We start from the raw sequence: 23544 nt of genomic DNA, 5'->3' as shown, positions 1-23544 counted from the left end.
TGGTCATGGTAACCAAGAGAAAGAGGCCCTTACTGTTAGCAGCTCTTAGCGGGTAGGGATAGGGCCAGACTGACCTGGGGCTGAGTCTCACCGAGTTTAAATTGAGGGTCCTGCCTTGGCCTCCCCGTCCAGCATAGATGGTGGTGCTGTGCAGTCTATATTTGAAGATTGTTGGCTTCTGAAACACCAGAAGTGGCCCCTTTGGGGTTTTTGGTTGTCTGTGTCAGGCCTGTATGGGACTCTCACCCTCTTCCCTGAGGAGGGACATCGATGACCTCTACAACTTCCAGCCGGTCATAAGGCCAAGGCTGCCACACCTGGCTTTCCTCACCACCTGACTTCCTCACCACCTGTGTCCCCACAGCACCACCCCCCAAACACCAGGGCCAGGCCATCCTGTCCCAGTCTCTCAGGGCCCTCTGTTCTTTCTGGAGCCAGGTGAAGCTTGGGCACTCTGGCCCTCTGCTGCTCCCTGCCGGAGCCAGAGCTCAGACTGCCACAGGCTGGGGGCTATCGCCCTAGCAGTGAAATGAGCTGAGTAGGGCAACACTGCCCTCCAGCTTCCAGGGCTACAAAGGCCTTGATTCTTGGCGGATCCCCACCTTGAGGTGTCTCCCTCCACCTGCAGCTTCCCTATCTCTGACCTCAACCCCCAGAAAAGACCACGGACACCAAGGCTGCTGCACACCGAGGTTGTTTACTGGCTCAGGCTAGGTTGGAACCGTTAGAGCTGAGGCCCCTGAGTCTGGGAGACGGCCCTATACGGGCTTCCGGGAGAGGCGGCGCCCAGCACTGGCTTCGGACACACAGCTGGCCAGAGGGGGTCAGGCAGCAGGTCATGGCGGAAGGATCTAGGTCGGGCGGTAGTTGCACTTCCCGGTGCACCTTCCGCGTCATGCAGAAGCTGCCCCCGTCTGGGCCACAGCTCTCCAGGTGCTGCTGGCCGGTCACCATCAGGCGCCCGCTATCGACCCGCACGTCCAGCTCCTCCGGGGTGAAGCCGTGGGCATCCACCTTCAGTTGGAAACCGCCCTCTGCGTGGTCCTCCTGCGCAGCTGCCAGATGGTCCCTGAGTAGCTGCACCGGTAGCCTGGCCACTTGGTTCTGTTCAGCGAGGGCCACGCTGGGACGGCGGAACGCCGCCACCTGCTTCTCGTTGGAGAGGCCGCTCCCAACCCGCTGCATCGGTGTGAGCAACTGCTGTCCAAGCGCGTGCGCCCCGAGCGCAGGGCTCGCTCAGAACTGGGCAGAGGCGCGAGGGCGCCTACGAGGTGCAGCTCCGGAGAAAAGGACTCTCCTGCACTAAGCGTGGTTGGCTCCCCTCTGCTCTGTTCAGTTCAGCTCGGTCCCCTTCACTTCCGCAAAGCGGCTGCGCTCGGGTGAGATTCACTTTGGTAGAGTTCGGGGCCAGGTATGCTCATCCTACCCCCAAGGGTCAGGTTGTCAGCTGCCTTGGCGCTTCAGCTCCTGTTTTCACTCGGGATCCTGCCCCTTTCTAGGGCCCTTCCCCACCTCTGTCAGGGGGCCAGGGAAGGCCAGAGGCTGTGACTGAACTGGACCTGCCTGAACTGCGGGAGCCCCAACCTGGAGCCTCAGAAGCGCAGACCCAGGAACAGACCGAACCTCCGGGCTGCGGGGAGGCTGTCTTGATCTTCCAGGAATCAGGCCTGGGGACAAGAACTGCCCCCAGTGGAGTATGGCCTTTCCGGGTCATCCATTCTCTAGATGTCCTGCCTTTCCCTGACCATGCACAATGGCTTCTCTCCCACACCCGTGAAGATTGGTAGGTGGATGAGTCTTTCCGGCCTTTTATTCCTCCAGTGCTGGGCCTGCCAGGTGGCACAAGGGCTGAGCCCTAGAACCACAAAGATGAAGACATGGGCCCTGCCGTCAGGAACTCACAGTCTGGAGGAGAGTTTCCCGCAGAGTCGGTCCAGTGCCAGGGAAAGGCGGCCGTCCTCCTCTGCGGCCACTTCGTCCCCACCCCAGTAGCCTTCTTTGTAACCACAGCCATGCCTCTGGGACTCAGCATTTTAAAAATAAACTCTTAATGAAATATACACAAAAGTGCAAAAAAAAGTGAACACTCTCACGTAACCATTACACAGCTAATAAAAGGGTTACTAAATTTTAATCTCTTCTGGAGCGGCCATTCTGTCCCCGGGAAGACGTTTGGGGCAGGGCCTTTGCCGAGGGTGGGGTGTAGGGGAGAGAGGTGTGCGGTGAAGTCAATGCGACCTTCGGGCTCTGAAGGTAGACAGAGCCCACGATTCTGTTTTCTCGAACGCTCCTCCTTGTCCCTAAGAGAACAACAGTCTTGACTATCGCGGAAGGCTCCAAGAGGGATGAGAAGTGAAGAAGGATGAATCTGGGCCGATCTCTCGTGCTTTACTTGGCTGCCTGGGTCCGGGGTCCAGGACAGAAAAGTCTGGAAGCTGGAGGCAGAGGGGAGCGGCGATGGAAGACTACAATTCCCATCATGCGCCAGTGCAGCAACGCCTGCGCACTGAGCGCCGTTTGCCCATGCGGCCCTAGGGCTGGGAGCGCCGCGCCGCTCTCCTCTGTGGGGGAGGCCATGGCGGAACCTTCCCAGGCCCCGACCCCGGCCCCGGCCGCACAGCCCCGTCCCCTTCAATCCCCAGTCCCTGCCCCAATTCCGGCTCCTGCCCCCGGCCCTGCTTCAGCCCCGGCTCCAGCTCCCACTCCGGCACCAGCACCCGCCCCAGCTGCAGCCCCAGCCGGGAGCACAGGGACTGGGGGACCCGGGGTAGGAAGTGGGGGGACCGGGAGCGGGGGGGATCCGGCTCGACCTGGCCTGAGCCAGCAGCAGCGCGCCAGCCAGAGGAAAGCGCAAGTTCGGGGGCTGCCGCGCGCCAAGAAGCTCGAGAAGCTAGGGGTCTTCTCGGCTTGCAAGGTGGGGGCGGGGCCTGTGTTGAAAGGGGCGGGGCCTGGGGCATCCAAGGGTTTGGGTGGGAATGGTGGCAAGCTTTGGCAGGGGAGAGGCTCCTTGCCCCTGGGTATGGGGTCATTCACTGATCCTTCTGCCTTCAGGCCAATGAAACTTGCAAGTGTAATGGCTGGAAAAACCCCAAGCCCCCCACTGCACCCCGCATGGACCTGCAGCAGCCAGCCGCCAACCTGAGCGAGCTGTGCCGCAGCTGTGAGCATCCCTTGGGTAAGGCATGCAGTGCCCTCGGACGTTGGGGAGGGGGCTTGCTGGCCCCTGCTTGGACAGGGTGAGTTAAGTGCCACAAAGCTTCATCTCTGAAAAACCAAAGATGCCTTCTCAGGAGGGCTTAGGTTGGGCATGTATATGCCTCAAAACAGGAGAAAGGAAATGGGGCTGCCCAAGGGCCTGTGTAGAAGCAGCCAGTCTCCTTGGCTGGTCACTCTGGTTTGAGGGGCTGAGGATGTATCTTGGCTGGCTACGAACAGGGGAAGGAGGCCCCTGTAGATTTTTTCTACCCAACCTTCCCAACTCTACCACCTGTTCCCTTGCAGCTGATCACGTGTCCCACTTGGAGAACGTGTCTGAGGATGAGATTAACCGGCTGCTGGGGATGGTGGTAGACGTGGAGAATCTGTTCATGTCTGTTCACAAGGAGGAAGACACAGACACCAAGCAGGTGTATTTCTACCTCTTCAAGGTGAGCTTTCAACGAATGAGGGAGGGTTTATGAAGGAGGTGAGGCATGGGGCATTTGCAGCTCAGAGCTCTGCACACTGGTACTCTGCCCCTTTCTCTTACCTCCAGCTCCTGCGGAAATGCATCCTGCAGATGACCCGGCCCGTGGTGGAGGGGTCCTTGGGCAGCCCCCCATTTGAGAAGCCTAATATTGAGCAGGTGGGATGGGGAATGTGGTAAGACAAGAACTGGGGACACCTTGGAGAAGTGGGGAGCCTATGTTCTTCATCCTCCTCAAGTTGAGTATGGGAGAGAGGTTCAGAGAAGGAAGAATGTTTTGTGGGTAGGGGGACATAGTTTATCTTTGCACAGAGCCCCATAGTGAGAGGAGAGCTTTGTCTCTGCCCTCAGGGAACACCTGCTTTTGGGTAAGAAGCCCCTGCTGGCTGCTCATGCCTCAAGCCCTGTTTTGTCTCCTCCTCCTCCCGCTCCTTCTCAGGGTGTGCTGAACTTCGTGCAGTATAAGTTCAGCCACCTGGCTCCCCGGGAGCGGCAGACGATGTTCGAGCTCTCAAAGATGTTTCTTCTCTGCCTTAACTACTGGAAGCTTGAGACACCTGCCCAATTCCGGCAGAGGTCCCAGGCTGAGGATGTGGCCACCTACAAGGTCAATTACACCAGGTAGGCCTGGCCAGGGGTAGCATGTGGAGAGGCGTGTAGGCCCAGCCTGGGCTTAGTGCTTTCTGCCCTCACCTGCCACTTCCCCCACCTGCACAGATGGCTCTGTTACTGCCACGTACCTCAGAGCTGTGATAGTCTACCCCGCTACGAGACCACTCATGTCTTTGGGCGAAGCCTGCTCCGTTCCATCTTCACCGTTACCCGCCGGCAGCTGCTGGAGAAGTTCCGAGTGGAGAAGGACAAGCTGGTGCCTGAGAAGAGGACCCTTATCCTCACCCATTTCCCCAAGTAAGGTTCATTCTGGCCTCTCAGGACCTTTTCTCAAGTTCACTTTGCTGTTGTCCCCTTTTTTCTGGGATGCCTTCCTGGAGTGATCCCTTCTCCCCCTCCATGAGTCTTCTGGGATCTGGGTGCCCCAGCCCAGACCCAACCTGCTGATATTTGCCTTGTATATGCTAGTCTGGGGATGGCGGGGATGTGGCATGAGTGCTAACGCTACCCCTCTCATGGCGGTAGAAGACATTACTAGTTGTTTCTGCAAGGCCTGGACACAGCCTTAGACTAATCCTTCCCCCAGCAGCACTCCCAGAAACCAGAGTTTCCACCTGAAGTGAGATTGATTTCCATCCCTTCTTAGTTTTTTCTGTAATATCTTCCTCTGCTCAGCCTTGTTTTCTTCCCATTTAAGTCTGGCTCCTAACTCTCTTGTTCAAGAAGCTTTTTTTGACTAATCCTGGCTCCCCAGAGCTCCTCCTACCACCAGGTGGGAAGAAGTGGCAGGAAGGGGTGGACTCTGAGCCCCACTTTGACACTGAGGGGACTGAGTCTCAAGGTAACTCAGTGTGCTGCTTGGCATACACACAGGTGGCATCTGTGCAGGCCCTGTCTCCCTGTGTTCTTTTCCCTGTGCTGCCCATCGTGGCAGGAAGTGGGCCTCTTGGATCTCTGCCTTAGAAGTGTTTTATTCTCTTACTTCAGATGGGGGCTCCCAGAAGGCAGAGGGCTGCTCCTTTCCCTTCAGACTAGGGCTTCACAGAAGGTACAGGGTGTCTCCTCTCTCAGGCTCTCAATTCCCTGAGAGCATCTCTGTTTCTTTCCCCTGCCTCCTGCCCCTTTGGGTGCCTGACCCAGGGCTCCACCCTTGGTTGGAGGGATAGGATTGTGGGACCGACCTTGCACCCTTCCCTAGATTCCTGTCCATGCTGGAGGAGGAGATCTATGGGGCAAACTCTCCGATCTGGGAGTCCGGCTTCACCATGCCACCCTCAGAGGGAACACAGTTGGTGCCCCGCCCAGGTTTGTGCTCCCTGGCTCTCTGCTTGCCTTATTGGCTGAGCCAAACACCTCTGGGAGGAGAGGGCCGGGAATGACAGCAGTGGGGAATGCAGGAGGGCCATAGTGTATCCGGGGGTGGCGGGCCTGGATCCCTTTGAGAAGCCTGCCCACGACTCCAACCCCTGTCCCGATTTTTCTGTCCCTAAGCTACCGTCAGTGCAGCGGTTGTTCCCAGCACCCCCATCTTCAGCCCCACCATGGGTGGGGGCAGCAACAGCTCCTTGAGTCTGGATTCTGGAGGAGCTGAGCCCATGCCAGGTGTGTACTTAACCCCGACCTCTACTATGTACCCCTGCCCTAATCTCTTGCTGCCCCTGGGATACCTTGCCAAACCCCCAGCAGGTGAGAAGAGGAAGCTTCCAGAGAACCTGACCCTGGAGGATGCCAAGCGGCTACGTGTGATGGGCGACATCCCCATGGAGCTGGTTAATGAGGTCATGCTGACCATCACTGACCCTGCCGCCATGCTGGGGCCGGAGGTGGGCAGCCTGGCTTGCTGGCCCTACAGTCAACAGGGAGAGTGGGGCCCCTACTGACCTGAGACCCTGGCTCACCACCCCTCCTCCGGTGCCCAGACCAGCCTGCTGTCAGCCAACGCAGCTCGGGATGAGACCGCCCGCCTGGAGGAGCGCCGCGGCATTATTGAGTTCCACGTTATTGGCAACTCGTTGACGCCCAAGGCCAACCGTCGGGTGTTGCTCTGGCTCGTAGGGCTGCAGAATGTCTTCTCCCATCAGCTGCCGCGCATGCCCAAGGAGTACATCGCCCGCCTCGTCTTTGACCCGTGGGTTGCCAGGAGATCCTCCACCCCAGCACCTCAGGGCCCTCCCCTGTAGCCTCCCCACCCCTCCCCAGGCTTCTCCCTCCACCCTTGGGAATTCCTGATCCTCACTTCTCAACCCTGAGTGCAGCAGGTCTCCAGGGCTGTAGGGGTCCGGGGAGCATGTGGCGGACAGGTAGGGGCTGTGATATGCCCCTTCTTCTCTCAGGAAGCACAAGACTCTGGCCTTGATCAAGGACGGGCGGGTCATCGGTGGGATCTGCTTCCGCATGTTCCCCACCCAGGGCTTCACGGAGATCGTCTTCTGTGCTGTCACCTCAAATGAGCAGGTCAAGGTGAGCACAGTGCCCCTGCCCCTGGGCTGCTGGGTTTGGGCCAGGTCAGAGCAGCGGGATGTGGTGATATGCAGCCCCCAACCCTTTCCAGTTTGGAGAGCTCTTTTGGTGGCCAGACGGTTCCTCCCGTGCCCACAAGGTGGCAGTTGTGCTTCTCAGAACGGTGGATTAAGAAAACACCTGTTGACAAATGGAGCCCAAGAGTTGCAACACTTTTAAATTGACCTGTGTTTTCTTCATCCCAAGACCGTTTATGTACATTGGGGAACTAGTAATTTTTACACTAGTCTAGCACTGGGTAACATTCTTGGGTGCTGTGCTTTATCACAGCTGACCCATTAGTGGGGTCCCTCGGTCCCCTGTTTTATGTAACCCAGATCTGCTTGATTTCAAAGACCACATGGTGCCTCCTTAGTCCCAGCATGTGGGAGACAGTGTCTCTTTGGGGTTCAGATGCTGCGATTAGCAAGCCCCTTGTGATGTCCCCTCTCCCCCAGTTCCAAGGCCCAGAGACTGGGAGCCAGTGGCCTGTGGACACCAGCTTCCTGGTTTGGAATCGGACCTGTCTGGATTTGGATCCTGGCCCTGCTGTGGCTGGTGCCCAACTTTGGGCATTTTTCCTAGCATAGCTGAGTGTCAGTTTTCTCTTCTGTCAAATGGAGGTAGTAGTACCCACCTCATAGGTTAACTTGAGAATTGGTTTGTAAAGCACCAAGCACCATGCCTGGGTCAGAGCAACCACTTGGTCATTCTGTGCCCTTCGCTCCCCTCCCCGTAAACTCCCTGCCCCCTTTCTAATCTTCCCTTCCTCTCTGGGCCCTCCTGAGGCCTCTCTAACATGAGGCCCACCCCGCCCCCATGCTAAGCCTGGCTCCCCTCCCCTGCAGGGCTATGGGACTCACCTGATGAACCACCTGAAGGAGTATCACATCAAACACAACATTCTCTACTTCCTCACCTACGCTGACGAGTATGCCATTGGTTACTTCAAAAAGCAGGTGACCTTCAGCCTCACCCTACCCTCCTGCCTGCCTGCCGCCTGGGGCCAGGGTCGTTCTGTCCAGCTAGCTCCCTGGTACAGATGGAATGGGAGTCCCTTTGTGTCCCATGTTGCCTCCTCCACCTGCAGGGAAGTCCTTAGGGCCTGTCTTCCTTTCTCCTGATGCTGTCCCAGTGAAAGAGTAAGGGTCCTGTGGGGGAGTAGGGCAGGCTAGGAGAATTGGAAGCCTCTTGGGGGTGAGTTGGGAAAGGGCAGCTAAACTGAAATCTTTCTAGGGACGGATTAATTGAGTCCTATCTGTGTGCAGAGCACTGTTAGGTGCCATGGGAGGGGGTCAGTCAAGGAGTGGGGGGGGGCGTGGCACCCACCTCCCCTCAGATGCTCCTTAGGGAGCAGCTATGAGAGTTGGCAAACACTTGCTCATGGATTGGGTCATAACCGTCTACCCACAGGGCTTCTCCAAGGACATCAAGGTGCCCAAGAGCCGCTACCTGGGCTACATCAAGGACTACGAGGGTGCAACCCTGATGGAGTGTGAGCTGAATCCCCGGATCCCTTACACGGAGCTGTCCCACATCATCAAGAAGCAGAAGGAGGTTGTGTGTGGGGTGGGGGGGAGCCGGGCCAGGGCCTCGGTTCTTGCTCTGCCTCTCAGGGGAAGCTTGGAGGGGCGGTACCTAGATTTGGAGGCAGGGGCAGCCTTGGTTTTCCCGCTCTGCACTCTGGCTGTGGCCCTGGGCAGGTTGTTGCTGGGGCTGGAGTTGACCCCTCAGACCCTTTCTTCCCTCAGATCATCAAGAAGTTGATTGAGCGCAAACAGGCCCAGATCCGCAAGGTCTACCCTGGGCTCAGCTGCTTCAAAGAGGGCGTGAGGCAAATCCCTGTGGAGAGTGTCCCCGGCATTCGTGAGCAGGGATCTCAGCGAGGAGGGTGGTTTGCCGAGGGGGCAGGAGGGCTCACTATTCGGAGGTGTGGACAGGCACTCTTAGTGATGTTCTCCCTACTTTGCAGGAGAGACGGGCTGGAAGCCGCTGGGGAAGGAGAAAGGGTAAGTGTTGTGTCAAGAGAGAGGGTTGGGGGAGACAGGGGGACCAGGCACCTCAGCCTTGGCATCTCTCACTCCCCCCAGGAAGGAGCTAAAGGACCCTGACCAGCTCTACACAACGCTTAAAAATCTGTTGGCTCAGATCAAGGTGGGGAGACCAAGTTCCTTTTGGGGGTCCCTGTCTCTGGCTGTGGCACTATGACCCAGTGTGGGGAAGGGTGGCAGACACAAGGGCTGGACGTGGGGCTGAGTGGCCCTGGCCCTTACTCGGGCCCTCTCTGCAGTCACACCCTAGTGCCTGGCCTTTCATGGAGCCTGTGAAGAAGTCAGAGGCCCCTGATTACTACGAGGTCATCCGCTTCCCCATCGGTGAGCACACTCCATTCTGACTTCTTCCCCCTCCATCCCTAAACCCACTTCTGCCTTGACTGGGCCATCTAGCGCCCCATGGCCCACCCCAGCAGACAACCCCAGCTTCTCCCCTCAGCCTCTTTTTTTAATATTGTATTTTAGGTGGAAGTGTACACAGCAAAACAGGTTCCCACTCAACGTCTGCACATACTGTTCAGTGCAATTAGTTACATTCTTCACATCCAATCGGCGTTCTCGCTATTCATGTTCTAGTTGTTCCATTCCCATTCACCTAGTCTCACAGCCCCCCAACCTTCTCATCTATGCTTTAGACTATTTTTTGACCATTTAGTTTTATATAGATTTTTTTTTAATGAGCATAGTACTCAGGGGTGATACTCATTTCTTTCTGAGCCAACCTGTTATTTAGATGAGAGATGACTTAAGGGAATAGTTCAAGGCTTAAAGAATATCTCAGGGCAGCAGTCTCGGGGATTCATCCTGACTCAGTGGGTCCAGTAAGTCTGGATTTTTTTTTAATTTGAAGTTTTGTTCTACATTTTTCTCCCTTTCTTTCAGGAACCATGTATGATGGTCCTGTTCAGGACATAAGGTAGTGGTAGCCAGGCACCACCTAGTTCTTCTGGTCTCAGGGTAGAGGAGTCCATGGTTCATGTGTAGACAGTCCTATAGACTGATTCCTTCTCTGAGTCTTGAGTTTCCTTCTTTTTGTTTTGCTCCCGACAAGTAGAGATGAATAGTTGCGTATTAGATGGCCACTTGCAAGCTTTAAAGACCTCAGACCCTACCTACTCAGCAGAGTAGATGTAGAACATAAACTTTATGAACTATGTTATGCCAGTTGACAAAGTTGTCCCACAAGATTGTGACCCTAAGTCTTCAAACCAAGGAAACTTACCCCATGGGGTGGTTGGTTCTGTCTAAGGAGTACCAGTTTCTGTGACCCTTAGTGTGTGTGTGTGTATATATATACACACACACACACACATATATGTATACATACACACATGTATACTTATACACACATATACTTGTATGTGTGTGTATGCACATATGTATTTTGGTAGTGATTGTTGCAAAGTTACATATAACATAAAAAACCCAGTGCCGTCGAGTCCATTCCGACTCATAGCGACCCTATCGTTTACCAAAACATCGTGTGTGTGTGTCTGCGTGTGTGTCTGTGTCTGTGTGTGTGTACAGCCTGTGGCATCAGTTACCTTGGTTAAGCTGTGCGCACATCTCCCACATTCGGTGCTACCTTTCCCATCACCATAAATAAAAAGTGACTACTGTCTAGAAAATGAATCCCTCTCTCTACCCCTACCCCCCACCCCTGGTAACCACCAATGAACGTTGGCCTCTGTATAGATAGTTGTTCTTGTCACTTTCTAAAAGTGAGATCATACAGTATTTGTCCTTTTGTGATTGACCTCACTCAGCATAATGTCCTCTAGGTTTATCCATCCGTGTTCATGTTTCAAAACTCATCTTTCTTTTTTTCTTCTTCTTTTTTATTGTGCTTTAAGTGATCAAGTCAGTCTCTCATACAAAAACTTATACACATCTTGCTATGTACTCCTAGCTGCTCTCCCCCTAATGAGATGGCACACTCCTTTCCACCTGTATTCCCCGTGTCCATTCAACCAGCTCCTGGCCCCCTCTGCCTTCTCATCTTGGCCTGCAGACAAGAGCTGCCCACATAGTCTCAAGAACTCATCTTTCTTTATGGCTGAGTAATATTCCACTGTATGTATATAGCACATTCTGTTCATCCATTTATCTGTCGTTGGGCACTTAGGTTGTTTCCACCATTTGGCTATTGTGAATAGTGCTGCAATGAACATAGGTGTGCATATGTCTGTTAGCATCTCTTCTATTAGATCTCTAGGGTATATACCAAGGAGTAGAATTGCTGGATCATAAGGTAACTATTTCTCATTTTTTGAGGAATTGCCATACTGTTTTCCATGGCAATTGTACCATTTTACATTCCCACCAGCAGTAGATAAGGGCTCCCATCTCCCCACATCCTTGCCAATGTGTAGTTTTGTTTGTTTTTATCATTGCCATTTTAGCTGGAGTGAGATGGTATCTCATTGTAGTTTTGATCTGCATCTCTCTAAAGGAGCCCTAGGAAACCCTGGTGGTGTAGTGGTTAAGAGCTACAGCTGCTAACCAAAAAGTCAACAGTTTGAATCCACTAAGTGCTCCTTGGAAACCATATAGGGAAGCTCTTCTCTGTCCTTTAGGGTTGCTATGAGTCGGAATCAACTCGACAGCAACGGGTTTTTTTTTTTTGAAAAGGAGCCCTGGAGCCCTGGTGGCGCAGTGGTTAAGCGTTTGGCTGCTAACCAAAAAGGTCAGCAGTTGGAATCCAACAGTTGCTCCTTGGAAACCCTATGGGACAGTTCTGCTCTGTCCTATACGGTTGCTATGAGTCAGAATCAACTCGGTGGCAATGGGTTTTTTTTTTTAAAGGAGCTCTGATGGTGCAGTGGTTTAGTGCTCAGCTGCTAACTGAAAGGTTGGCAGTACAAACCCACCAGCCGCTCCACCCACGACACAAGTAGCAGTCTGCTTCAGGAGGTAAAGATTACAGCCTTGGAAACCCTTTGGGGCAGTTTTATTCTGTCCTGTAGGGTCGCTGTGAGTCAGAATCGAACTGACAGCAATGGGTTTGGTTTGTTTTTTTTTAATGGCTAATGACAGAGAGCATCTTTTCATGTGGGTATTAGCTGCTTTGGTGAAGTGTTTGTTCATGTCCTTTGCCCATTTTGTAATCAGGTTATTTGTCTTTTTGTTGTTGAGTTTTACATATATTTACGTATATTTTAGAAATTAGACCCTTATTGGATATGTTGCTCCTCAGGATTTTTCCCCAGTCTGTAGGCTGTCTTTTTACCCTTTTGATAAAGTCCTTTGATGAGCGTAGGTTCTTCTCAGCCTCTTCAATTAAAGGTCTACACTTGTCTTCTGCCGACCAGACCTGAAGACCATGACGGAGCGGCTGCGCAGCCGCTACTACGTAACCCGAAAGCTCTTTGTGGCTGACCTGCAACGGGTCATTGCCAACTGCCGCGAGTACAACCCCCCGGACAGCGAGTACTGCCGCTGCGCCAGTGCCCTAGAGAAGTTCTTCTACTTCAAGCTCAAAGAGGGGGGGCTTATTGACAAGTAATCACTGGCTGTGGACCTGGGATTCCTCCCGCCCAGATTCTCATCTGACTCCTAGGAATCCCCTGGCCTCCTGACTCTTAAACTTGAGACACTCCAGCTGGGGGCCCCCAGCCCCTGATCTCACAGCCCTTTCTGGACTGGTACACACCCCAAAGCCTGCAGCTGTGTCCCACCCTTCATTATATCTGACCTTGGGGAGGATCTCCTGGGTCTGGGGCCCAGCCCCTCTAGTGTGGCTAGTGGGCAGAAGATGTACCCTGCCCAGTCCTGGTGGCCCCCAGACCTGGTTCCCCCACAGCTATGGCATCTTGGAGTCCTGGACCTGGCCCAAATTGGCTGTTCCCTTAAGGGTTAGGACTGCTATCTCTTGAGTTGGGTGGGCTTCGGGGGTTGGAAATTCATCCTAAACTGGAGGAGCCATGCTTCGTCCTGCACTGTTCCTCTGTTATTCTGTCCCCCAGGGGTGGGGAACATGGGGACCATTTATTCCCTGGCATTAATCCGTTGGAGGGAACAATAAAGCTTTTTTTTTTTTTTTCCTCTTGTGTGTGGTATTCTTCCAGATGGTCCCCAGCCTTAGCAGTCTGACCTTGGCTGCTCCAGTACCATCTCACAGGCTGGAGCCCACTAAGCCTCAGCTTGTGCTGGGGTGGCAAGTCTCATGACCAGTCCTGAGCTCCTGGGGCAGTGGGACCTCCCTGGCTGCAACCCACCGCTTCTTCCTCTTCCAGGCTTCAACAGGGCGGAAGCTCAGCCAGGCTAACCCTAGCCAGTAACCTGGAGAGGACAGGGTTACAACCGGCTCTAAAGGGGGCGGGCATACCAGGACACAGGAGGAAGAGTGCCACCCTGCCAGCAGCATTTCTGTCCCCCACCCCAAAACGCTTGTTTCTTCCGGGGCAGGGACCAGGTCCCGCTGGCTCCTCCCCCGTTGGCTCCTCCCCTGAGTTTCAGTTTCCGATTCCTATCTCTGAGCTTAGCCCAGCGGCATCCAGGCTAAGCTGAGCCGAGCTGCCCGTGGCCAGCCCGGCGGTGCAGGTGTAGTCTCTATTACCCTCTTAGCCAGAGCATGCTCCTGGGGGCTGCTGGGAGTGCCCTGCCTTGCCCCCTCAAGCCAAATAGCTCCTGAGCAAAGGGAGGTCTCTTCCCCAGGCCGGGTTGGGCGCAGGTTGGGGGGGGCGGAAGGGCAGCTTTAAGGGGGCTGGGAGGGCCAGTGAGTCTGAGTCCCTGCCACACCCACAATGGAGCTGCGACCTTACCAGTGGGAGGTGATCATGCCAGCCCTGGAGGGCAAGAATATCATCATATGGCTGCCCACGGGCGCTGGGAAGACCCGGGCAGCTGCCTATGTGGCCAAGAGACATCTAGAGACTGTGGACAAAGCCAAGGTGGTTGTACTGGTCAACAGGGTGAGTGACCTGCCCTCTCCTCTGTGGGGCCTCAGCTCCTTGGGTGCCTCTCAGAGCCCTCCAGAACACCAGAGCTGCTGCGGCCATCCCTCAGCTCAGCTCTTACCCCACTCCAGTCCCTAGCCATGCCCTGGGGCCACCCTGCCTCCTCCTCAAACCTCTGACCCCTGATCCTGCTTCCCCTTCCTGTCTCATTCCCCAACCTCAGGTGCACCTGGTGACCCAGCATCGTGAGGAGTTTAGCCGCATGCTGGGTGGACGCTGGGCCATAGCAACCCTGAGTGGGGCCATGGGACCAAGGGCTGGCTTCGGACACCAGGCCCGTAGCCATGACTTGCTCATCTGCACAGCTGAGCTGCTGCAGATGGCACTGACCAGCTCCGAGGAGGAGGAACACGTGGAGCTCAATGGTGAGAGCTGTGGCAGGGGGCAGAGAGTGAGCACCTGGGGCAGCCCTGCCTGCCAATCCCAGGGCACCTTTTCCTTGTTTTTGTGGGAGGGAGGGTTCCCTAGTCACTAACCCCTAGCATACACTCTCGTGGAAACAAACCTGGCTCCTGTGCAGGATCCTGGGCAAGTCCCTTCCCCTAGTTGTGTCTCAGTTTATTAATCTGTAAAATGGAGGTGTATCATCCCCCACCTAGCTCGTTCCCTGAAGGCTGGGCAGAGAATCATGAAGGGAGGAAGGAATTCTCAGATGAGCTGTGGGGACTACATAAACACTGGGTTACTGGGTATGGGAGGAAGGGCTTTGTAAACATAAGTCACACTTTCCCCCATGTGCCTGTCCTCAGACTTCTCCCTGCTTGTGGTGGACGAGTGTCACCACACACACAAAGACACAGTCTACAACATCATCCTGAGCCGGTACCTAGAGCATAAACTCCGGAGGGTGCAGCCCCTGCCCCAGGTGCTGGGTCTCACAGCCTCCCCTGGCACTGGCGGGGCCTCCATGCTTAGTGGAGCAATCGACCATGTCCTGCAGGTCAGCTGGCCCCTATAACCCTCCCATCACCAGGCCCACCAGGGACCTCCCTGGCCACCCTGCCCCTTCCCTTCCCCCACCAGCTTTACCCTTGTTCCCTCTGGCAGGGTTGGCCCCTTCCTCACCTAAGGCCCAGCCTCCAGTGGCTTCTTGTTGCACTTAGAATCAACTCCGAACTGTTTACTCCAGCTTACAAAGTCCCACGTGGTCTAGCCCCTGCCTACCTCTCCAACCTCATTTTCTGCATTCTCCACCTTGTTTGTGCTGCAGCTATACTGGCCTTCCTTCTGTATATTAAACAGATCAGGCTTGTTCTCACTTTCGTACTTGCCATTCCTTTTGCCTGGAATGCCTTTCCCCCTGAACTTTACCTGGCTAGGAACAAGTGAAAGTCAGGAGCATCTTAAACGTCACCTCTTCGAAGTTGCTCTCTGATCACCTTCACTGCACTCTATCATATCATCCAGTTTTAGTCTCCTCAGAGCTCTCAGCATTATCTGAAATGCTCTCACTCTGTTCTTTACTGGTTTATCATGTCTCCCCAACTCCATTCTAAGTTCCTCCATGGCCGCAGTGCCTAGAACGGTGCCTGGCACAAAGAGAGCGAGCAATAGATATTTGTTGAATGAATGAATCCCCAGCCCCAATGGCCTGCCCCCAGGCTTCCCTTTCCTCAAGTGGGACCCATCCTGCCCCAAAGCTCCGCCTGTTGTTCCCACACCTCCCATTCCAGTGAACTCCTCTCTGTTGCCCCCAGCTCTGTGCTAACCTGGACACGTGGCGCATCATGTCACCCCAGGAGCACCACCCCCAGCTGCAGGAGCACACCCGCCAGCCCTGCAAACAGTATGATCTCTGCCAAGAGCGCAGCCAGGTGAATGGGGGTAGGAGGTGAGGGTGGGGTCTGGTGTGAAGTTAGGGTACCTGGGTGGAGGCCTGACTCTGCCCCTAACTATCTCTGTGACTTCAAGTGATTGCCTTATGTCTCTAAGCCTCTATTTCCCCATCCTGTGAAATGGGTCAGGTACAAGCCATGCCCACAGCCTGCTGTTGCAGTTGACTCAGAAGTCACTGTGGTGTCTGCCAGGGCTCTGGACACACTGTCAAGTGCTTTGCAAACCATAAAGCAGGGGCACTTTGTGCTGAGGCTGTACCAAGCACTTTCCTGCCGTGCGTGTGCTGCTGGCGTCTGCTATGACAGAGCTGGGAAAGAACAAGACCCCACCGTGCCCAGGCCAGAGCAGGGAGGCCGTTTGCCCAAGGGTACGTGGAGACTGAACCTGGCCCCTGCCTCCAGCCAGAACTCTCTCACACCCCAGCCGGAGCTCCCTCCTCTCGGATGAGAGACAGTGACGGCAGGAGCGGCACCAAGTCACAGGGGGTCAGCACCTGCACTGGGTGTGCATGGGTATCTCCTCACGCCCTGACTTCTTCCGCTCAGGACCCGTTTGGGAACTTGGTGAAGAAGCTCATGGGCCAAATCCACGACTACCTGGAGATGCCTGAGTTGAGCCAGGACTTCGGGACGCAGACGTACGAGCAGCAGGTGGTGGAACTGAGCCAGGCGGGTGAGAGGGGATGCCTGCGCGAGGGCGAGGGGAGGGGGGCATCGGCATGGGGCCTTCCTCCAAGGACAGAGTCGTATCGGGCGGGGCCTGCCTGGGCAAGCCCTGAGGGGGTGGAGCTCAGCTGTCCAGGGGCAGGGCCTGGAGGGGTGGGGTGTGGGGGCGGAGCCGGGAGCGGTGGGCTCAGACCTGCGCCCTTACCTGCAGCGGCTGAGGCCGGGCTCCAGGAGCGGCGAGTGTGCGCGCTGCACTTGCGGCGCTACAACGATGCGCTGCTCATCCACGACACCGTCCGCGCTGTGGACGCCCTGAACACGCTGAGGGACTTTTACGACAGGGAGCGCGCCACTAAGATCCAGGTGCTGAATGCCGAGCGCTGGCTGCTGCTGCTGTTTGATGGTGAGGCACGGAAAGGACTAGATGAGCGGTTTTTCGAACCAAAAGTCAAGGTTGGGGGTATAACAAAAAATTTACTTCCCCATTTGTCAAGGATTGCGTAAATGTGAAAACTAATTCACATTGTTGGCAAAACCAAAACCCAGTGCCATCGAGTCGATTCCGACTCATAACGACCCTATAGGACAGAGTAGAACTGCCCCATAGAGCTTCCAAGGAGCACCTGGCGGATTCGAACTGCCAACCCTTTGGTTAGCAGCCGTAGCACTTAACCACTACACCACCAGGGTTTCCATTATTGGGAAAGATTTTTAAAAATCATTTAACTGGAAGTGTCCCTGAAAGTCCTTTAGACTGGGAAAATGAGGCCATCAGAGGGTGAAATTGGAGGCTGGAGGCCTCATCACAGGCTGGCGGTCAGGGACCTTTCTGAAGAGACCCAAGATCAAGAGTCCATCCTGGGTGGCAGAGGCCAGGGTGGAAAAGTCAAGGGTCAGCCTGTTAGGTTGAAGGGGGTGCATGTCTGAGGTATGTGAATGAAGGACTCCATACTGTGTAGGCCCTGGAGTAGGGCAGGCCTTGAGGCAGAGCAGAGCAGAGCAGAGCAGAGGGTGTCCTTATGCATGGGCTTGGTGCTCTCTAATGGAGACCTGGGCAGGAGCAGATATTCTCTGCCTCACCCTCCCTCACTCCTGCACCCCTATCCCCGTGAGCCCCCCAGTGCCCCACCCACCCTCAGGCCTGAGTCCTATGTCTCTGTTTCTGGTTTGCTGGCAGCTCACAAAAATGAGCTGGTGCGCCTGGCCACTCATGGCCCAGAGAACCCGAAACTGGAGTTGCTGGAACAGATCCTGCAGAAACAATTTGGAAGCCCCGATGACCCCCGGGGTATCATCTTCACCCGCACCCGCCAGAGCGCCCACTCGCTGCAGCTCTGGCTCCAGCAGCAGCCGGGACTGCAGACGGTGGACATCAGGGCCCAGCTGCTCATTGGGGCAGGGAACAGCAGCCAGAGGATCCACATGACCCAGGTGTGGGTTTTGGGGAAAAGGGCTGGGGTTGAGGGACTTCCCTGGAGGAGAAGGAGGGGATAGGGTCTCCAGTGCAGAGAGATGAGGACAGGGGGACCCCGGGAGAGAGGGGGGACTGAATATCCCTAGGGCAGAGGGCTGGGGGAGAGGGCTGAACACTGATGTTCCCAGTGCTGAAGGTCCCCCCCAGTTTGGGGGTCTTTGGGGAGAAGAGGTGGGTAATACAGTTCCTCAGGGCAGAGGATCAGGGACCTGGCTGCCTTGAGGAGAATAAGGTCTGGGAGTTCCTAGAGTAGAAGGGAAGGAACTCTTAGGGATCCTTAAGGGAAATAGTGACTGGATAGTCCTCTGGGAAGGTGGCCAAGATCCTGGGAGTACTTGGGGAGAGGGGTGGGGCTTAGGGTACCTAGGGAGAGGGGCCAAGATTATGAGTAAAGGGGTTGAATCAAGAAAGGCTAGGCTGGCAGGTAGGCCTGAGTCCCCTTCATGTACCTTCTCTCCCCTATCTTCTCCCCTGCCCCAGAGGGACCAGCAAGAGGTGATCCGGAAGTTCCGAGCTGGCACCCTGAACCTCCTGGTGGCCACAAGTGTGGCCGAGGAGGGGCTGGACATCCCCCACTGCAATGTGGTGGTGCGCTACGGACTCCTGACCAACGAGATCTCCATGGTCCAGGTGCCCACACCCTCCCCCCCGCAAGAGACCTTGAAGGATCCTTCATGGAACCCCAGTCCCACCGGCCCCTCCTTTTTCCCCCTCCCCAGGCGAGAGGCCGTGCCCGGGCTGGGGAGAGTGTGTACTCATTTGTGGCAGCCAAGGGCAGTAGAGAGCTGCGGCGGGAGCTGACCAACGAGGCGCTGGAGGCCCTGATGGAGCGAGCCGTGGCAGCTGTACAGAAGATGGACCAGGCTGAGTACCAGGCCAAGGTCTTTGGGCAGCCTGTGGGCCCTAGGGAGGTTTGGGGCTGAGGGACAGTTCCCTGGCTTCATACTACCCGCCTGCTTCCTCCTTCTTCTTGAAGCTAAGTTGGCCCAACCTGGGGAATGTTTGAATGGAGGGAGGGGTGAGACCAGGGGTGGAGCTGCCAGGGAAGACAATGGCTGGTCTCCAAGGGGCTTTGGGAACAGGCCTTGTGCAGGGCTTTTAATTTATCCTTGTCACCAGATACTCTGTGTCTGTGAAAGCCACCTTACAGCCATTTTGGAGCCAGGCTAGGGGAAAAAAGCAAAGATGCATATAAAGAGTAAGTCCAGAACCGGGACTTAGAGCAGATCCCCCCAAGGCAGGGTCACCAGCCGCCAGCCTTGCCCAGGATACTCCTTGTTTACTCCTATTGTCCCAGCGTAGTTATTAGTGATGCCCCCTTTTGCTCTCAAAACTATTCCAGTTTGAGCAAAAAAAAATGTACGTTCACCCTCTCCGGGGTGATCTGTCTGACTCATGTCAGATTCAAAGAAGCAGCTTTGCACGAAACTCTTCAGAGTTGCACATGACACAACCTTGCTCGCTGAAAGTGAAGAGGACTTGAAGCACTTACTAGTGAAGATCAGAGGCCACAGCCTTCAGTATGGATTGCACCTCAACATAAAGAAAACAAAAATCCTCACAACCGGACCAATAAGCAACATCATGATAAACAAGAGAAAAGACTGAAGTTGTCCAGGATTTAATTTTTCTTGAATCCACAATCAACAGCCATGGAAGCAGCAGTCAAGAAATCACATGACATATTGCATTGGTAAATCTGCTGCAAAAGACCTCTTTAAAGTGTCGAAAAGCAAAGATGTCACCCTAAAGACTGAGGTGCACCTGACCCAAGCCATGGTATTTTCAATCTCATCATATGCATGTGAAAGCTGGACATTGAATAAGGAAGACCAAAAAAGAATTCATGCCTTTGAATCGTGGTGTTGGCAAAGAATATTGAATGTACCATGGACTGCCAAAAGAGTGAACAGATCTGTCTTGGAAGAAGTGCAGCCAGAGTGCTCCTTAGAAGCAAGGATGGCGAGACTTCGTCTTACATACTTTGGACATGTTGTCAGGAGGGATCAGTCCCTGGAGAAGGATATCATGCTTGGCAAAGTACAGGGTCAGCGGAAAAGAGGAAGACCCTCAACGAGATGGACTGACACAGTGGCTACAACAACGAGCTCAAGCATAATGATTGTAAGGATGGCTCAGGACCAGGCAGTGTTTCCTTCTGTTGTGCATAGGGTCGCTATGAGTCGGAACCGACTCGACGGCGCCTAACAACAACAACTCCAAAGAGGGGATATAGATAATTTGGAAAGCTTACTCCCTCCCATAGCTGTCTACATCCCGCCTCACAATGATCTTTTTCTGCAAAAGTGACAGGGGTTTAAGAAATGTCCTTTCTGGCGACAAATGATCTGAGGAAATTTGGGAGTCTTTTGGAGGAGTCGGAATTGACTGGACTGCAACGGGGTTGGTTTTTTGGTTTAGAGCCCTGGAGGTGCAGTGGTTAAGAGCTCAGCTGCTAACCAAAAAGTCAGCAGTTCGAATCCACCGGCCACTCCTTGGAAACCCTAAGGGGCAGTTCTGCTCTGTCCTGTAGAGTCACTCTGAGTTGGAATCAACTCAGCGGCAGCAGGTTTTGATTTTTGGTTGTCCCTCTGGGGGCATTCCTGGGGTTGCGTCTCTCGGGCCCCAGCCATGCCCAGATGTTCCCTCTCGCCACAGATCCGGGACCTACAGCGGGCAGCCCTGGTCAAGCGGGCAGCCCAGGCAGAGCAGCAGTCAAGCCGGCGGCAGCAGTTCCTGGCAGAGCATGTGCGGCTCTTCTGCATCAACTGCTCGGTGCCCGTGGGCCATGGGAGTGACCTGCGGAAGGTGGAGGGTGCCCACCATGTCAACGTGAACCCCAACTTCTCGTGAGACCCATGGAAGGGGCTGTCGGGATGAAGGCGAGGGAGTGGTGGGATGGGGGACTGAGACTGCCCCACCTAGCCAGTTCTTAAGAGTTTGGGGGCTGAAGAGCATTTTAATAAGTCCTGGTTTGGGGTTTTCACAGCAGTCTGGTTAGACAGGGTTTTGTCACAGCCTGTTTTACAGGTGAGGAAAATGAAGCTCAGAGAGGCTAAGTGACTTGTCCAACCTCCACAGCCACTGTGTGGTTGAGCAAGAGCTAGAATTCAGGACACCCAATGCTGAGGGACTACAAGGGGTACCAGGTACTTTGGTCCTACATATTCTGAGGACCTCTGTTCTCTAGGGGATAATCATCTCCCCTTCACAAAACCTTTGTTCCTCATTCATTCATTAAATAACTTCATTAGGTACCTACTATGTGCCAGGCACTGTGCCAGTGATTTTCACCCAGGTTCTCTCATTTGAGGAGGTAGCATTTCAACTGGGTCTCAGAGGATGGGCTGGCTTTGGATATAAAAAAATGAGAAGATGAGTATAGGCAAGGGTGATGGAAAGCAAAAAGACAGGAGTCATTCCAGTTGACCTGAGTGGAAGGGGTTGTCAATGGTGAGATTCAGAAGGAAGACACATTAGCCTATGGAGGATCTTGAAGGTTAGACCTGAAAGTTTAGCATATTTGCATTTTTAGAAGATCACTCCAGCAGTTGGTGGAAGGATGAATTGGGGGTGGGAGTAAAGAGTAGGGACATCCAGTTGGAGGCTGTTGATATCATGCAGGTGAGTTATGCTGAGGCCTGAACTTGGCCAGTGCAGGCTAGGGGGGAGGCAGCACAGGCAGACATATTGAAGATTGGATTTTCTGGCCCTGGGAAGCCCCTGTGCCTCTTGACTCCTGGGAGGCAGAAAGGCCCAAGGCCCAGGAAGAGACTCAGCAAGCAGGAGGGCATGAGATCTGGGTCTGAAAGGTCCATGAGGGTTCACCCATGTAGCCACCCCCATTCCTTTCCAGGATCTACTACACTGTCTCCCAGGCACCTGTGGTCATAGACAGAGACTTCAGGGACTGGAGCCCTGGGGGTGCCATTAGCTGCAGGAACTGTGGGGAGGTGAGTACTTGGGCTGTGTTTCAGGCCCTAATATCCTCAGCCCTGAGTCTGAGGGAGGAGGCCCATGCCCTCAGGGAGCTCCCAGTGAGATGGGGGAGACAGTCCTGCCCCAGGAGTTCCAGGTCTGAGGGTAATGTCCATGCCCTGCCTCATGAGCCCCTGGTCTGAGAAGGGTGGTTCAGTCTCTGTCTTAGGGAGCTCACTATGTGATGGAGGAGGTAGCTCTCAGTCTGAGATGGGACACACAGCCCCCCCATTCGTAGAGCCCTAACTCAAGGAGAAAAGCCCAGTTGGGGGGCAGAGGCCCATACCCTGCCCTCTCTGTCCCACCTCCAGGCCTGGGGTCTGCAAATAATCTATAAGTCAGTGAAGTTACCAGTGCTCCGAGTCCGCAGCATGCTGCTTGAGACCCCGCGTGGGCGGCTGCAGGCCAAGAAGTGGTCCTGCGTGCCTTTCCTTGTGCCCGACTTCGACTATGTGCAGCACTGTGCTCAGAACCTCCGGGACCTGTCTCTGAACTGACCACCTTGTCGCTGCAGTGCCAGCCTCAGGCTGCAGAGGGCAGTAGAGTCTGCAGCAGGTGCCATCTTTCCCCAGGCAAAGCCTGGGTCCAGGCCGCTCCTGAGTCACCAACTCTGGGCTCTGTGCTGTCGAGCCCTGGACAGCCAGGCTAGCTCCGGCGCCCTCACTGAAGAAGCAGTTGGAGGGCCACAGCCCTGCTTGACACCCACTTTCCTATGCACTGGATGGCGTTGGGGGGAAACTGAGGCAGGGGGTCACCACGCTGTACTAAGAATCACAACAGTTTCCGTTGACCCCTTGTCAACCCATTTCTCCCATCGTCACTTTCATTTATTGACGCTCCTCATGAATTAAAAATAGAGAAATGGAAAAAAATGGGATAGCTAATTTACAGTATTTTAAAAAAAGCTTCGTGGATATAATTGACATCAAATAAACTGATACATTTAAAGTGCAGTTAGGTAAGTTTTAACATATGCTCCTCCACAATCAAGATAATGTACTTGGCCGTTACCATTAACCGTTTCCTCATGCCTCGTTGTAATCCCTACCTCCTGCCCCTCCCCTGATCTGCTTTGTGGTTTATTTCTAATAATAAATTTTTAACATTCTTCTTTATGGCTATATGTATAACCTTACTTGGAAAGAGCATCAAAAGTCTAAATTGAGGTCCTCATGAATGTGAGACTATTCTGCCCCCTCCACCCTATAATAGGCCCCAATCCTAATATCCCCCTCTCATCCTACCCTAATTTCCAGGTTGTCCTCCCTGGGTTGCGGTCCCAGGATTTGAGAGGTGGGCTCAGGAGCTCAGGTAGGCATGTGAGTGAGGGGAATTGCAAAGGCCTAGATTTTCTGTTCTCATTTTCACAAGAAAGAAAAAGAAAGGCAAGATCTAGGTTGATTCTTTAGGGAAAGGGCTATTTCTGTAGTCAGAAGGCCCAGCAGAAAGGAGTCACCTTCAAGAGGAAAGGAGGGGGTTAGGGCAGAGATTTGAGAGTAGGATAGCAGTCCTTCCTGCCATCTAACCTCCTACCCTCCTGCTGCATCCTTGGTTTTGCCTCAGGGTGGATGGAAAACAATGCATCCTCCTTTCCCCCAGCATCCTCTTTCAATCAGCATTTTGTTTGAGGGCTAAAATTCCAATAGGAGTCTTTTTGGCCTACATCCCTGGGAGATGTATACACCTTTGCTCAGGGCCCTCCTTCCTCCTAATCTCCCATTGTCCCTTGGCCCTGAACCCCAGGAGCAGCCCTTCTCCTCCTTCCTGTTCCAGCTCCATCTCC

The 23544-nt window shown here is 54.4% G+C and overlaps 3 protein-coding genes across 5 annotated transcripts; 2 read left to right on the top strand and 1 right to left on the bottom strand.

The window, feature by feature from the left end:
• Positions 1–705: 705 nt before the first annotated feature.
• On the bottom strand, positions 706–1272 carry HSPB9 (heat shock protein family B (small) member 9). Its single transcript, XM_049861365.1, has one exon. The coding sequence runs from the start codon at positions 1183–1185 to the stop codon at positions 706–708; it is 480 nt and encodes a 159-aa protein (XP_049717322.1). The 5' UTR covers positions 1186–1272.
• Positions 1273–2528: 1256 nt separating this feature from the next.
• KAT2A (lysine acetyltransferase 2A) lies at positions 2529–12898 on the top strand. Of its 3 annotated transcripts, none has more exons than XM_049860956.1 (18): positions 2529–2914; positions 3052–3175; positions 3502–3647; positions 3755–3844; positions 4125–4306; positions 4403–4594; positions 5496–5602; positions 5789–5899; positions 5984–6120; positions 6217–6425; positions 6631–6757; positions 7645–7755; positions 8210–8353; positions 8548–8662; positions 8769–8805; positions 8887–8950; positions 9087–9171; positions 12162–12898. In XM_049860956.1, exons 1-18 carry the CDS (start codon positions 2576–2578, stop codon positions 12353–12355), a joined length of 2514 nt encoding a protein of 837 aa, XP_049716913.1. In that variant the 5' UTR covers positions 2529–2575; the 3' UTR covers positions 12356–12898. The 3 variants fall into 3 exon arrangements, with proteins under 3 accessions (XP_049716913.1, XP_049716912.1, XP_049716910.1); XM_049860955.1 differs by having other exon boundaries at positions 5981–6120; XM_049860953.1 differs by having other exon boundaries at positions 5789–6120.
• Positions 12899–13310: 412 nt separating this feature from the next.
• Positions 13311–22872, top strand: DHX58 (DExH-box helicase 58). Its single transcript, XM_049860759.1, has 12 exons — positions 13311–13763; positions 13972–14173; positions 14558–14748; positions 15506–15622; positions 16190–16316; positions 16521–16712; positions 17487–17740; positions 18264–18413; positions 18503–18664; positions 20442–20632; positions 21640–21736; positions 22073–22872. The coding sequence occupies exons 1-12, from the start codon at positions 13596–13598 to the stop codon at positions 22256–22258; spliced, it is 2037 nt and encodes a 678-aa protein (XP_049716716.1). The 5' UTR covers positions 13311–13595; the 3' UTR covers positions 22259–22872.
• Positions 22873–23544: the final 672 nt, after the last annotated feature.

Source organism: Elephas maximus, chromosome 19 (genome assembly GCF_024166365.1).
Source record: "Elephas maximus indicus isolate mEleMax1 chromosome 19, mEleMax1 primary haplotype, whole genome shotgun sequence".
NCBI lineage: Eukaryota > Metazoa > Chordata > Mammalia > Proboscidea > Elephantidae > Elephas > Elephas maximus.
Note: the sequence above shows the minus strand (reverse complement) of the source record. Positions and strands in the feature narration are given on the sequence as shown.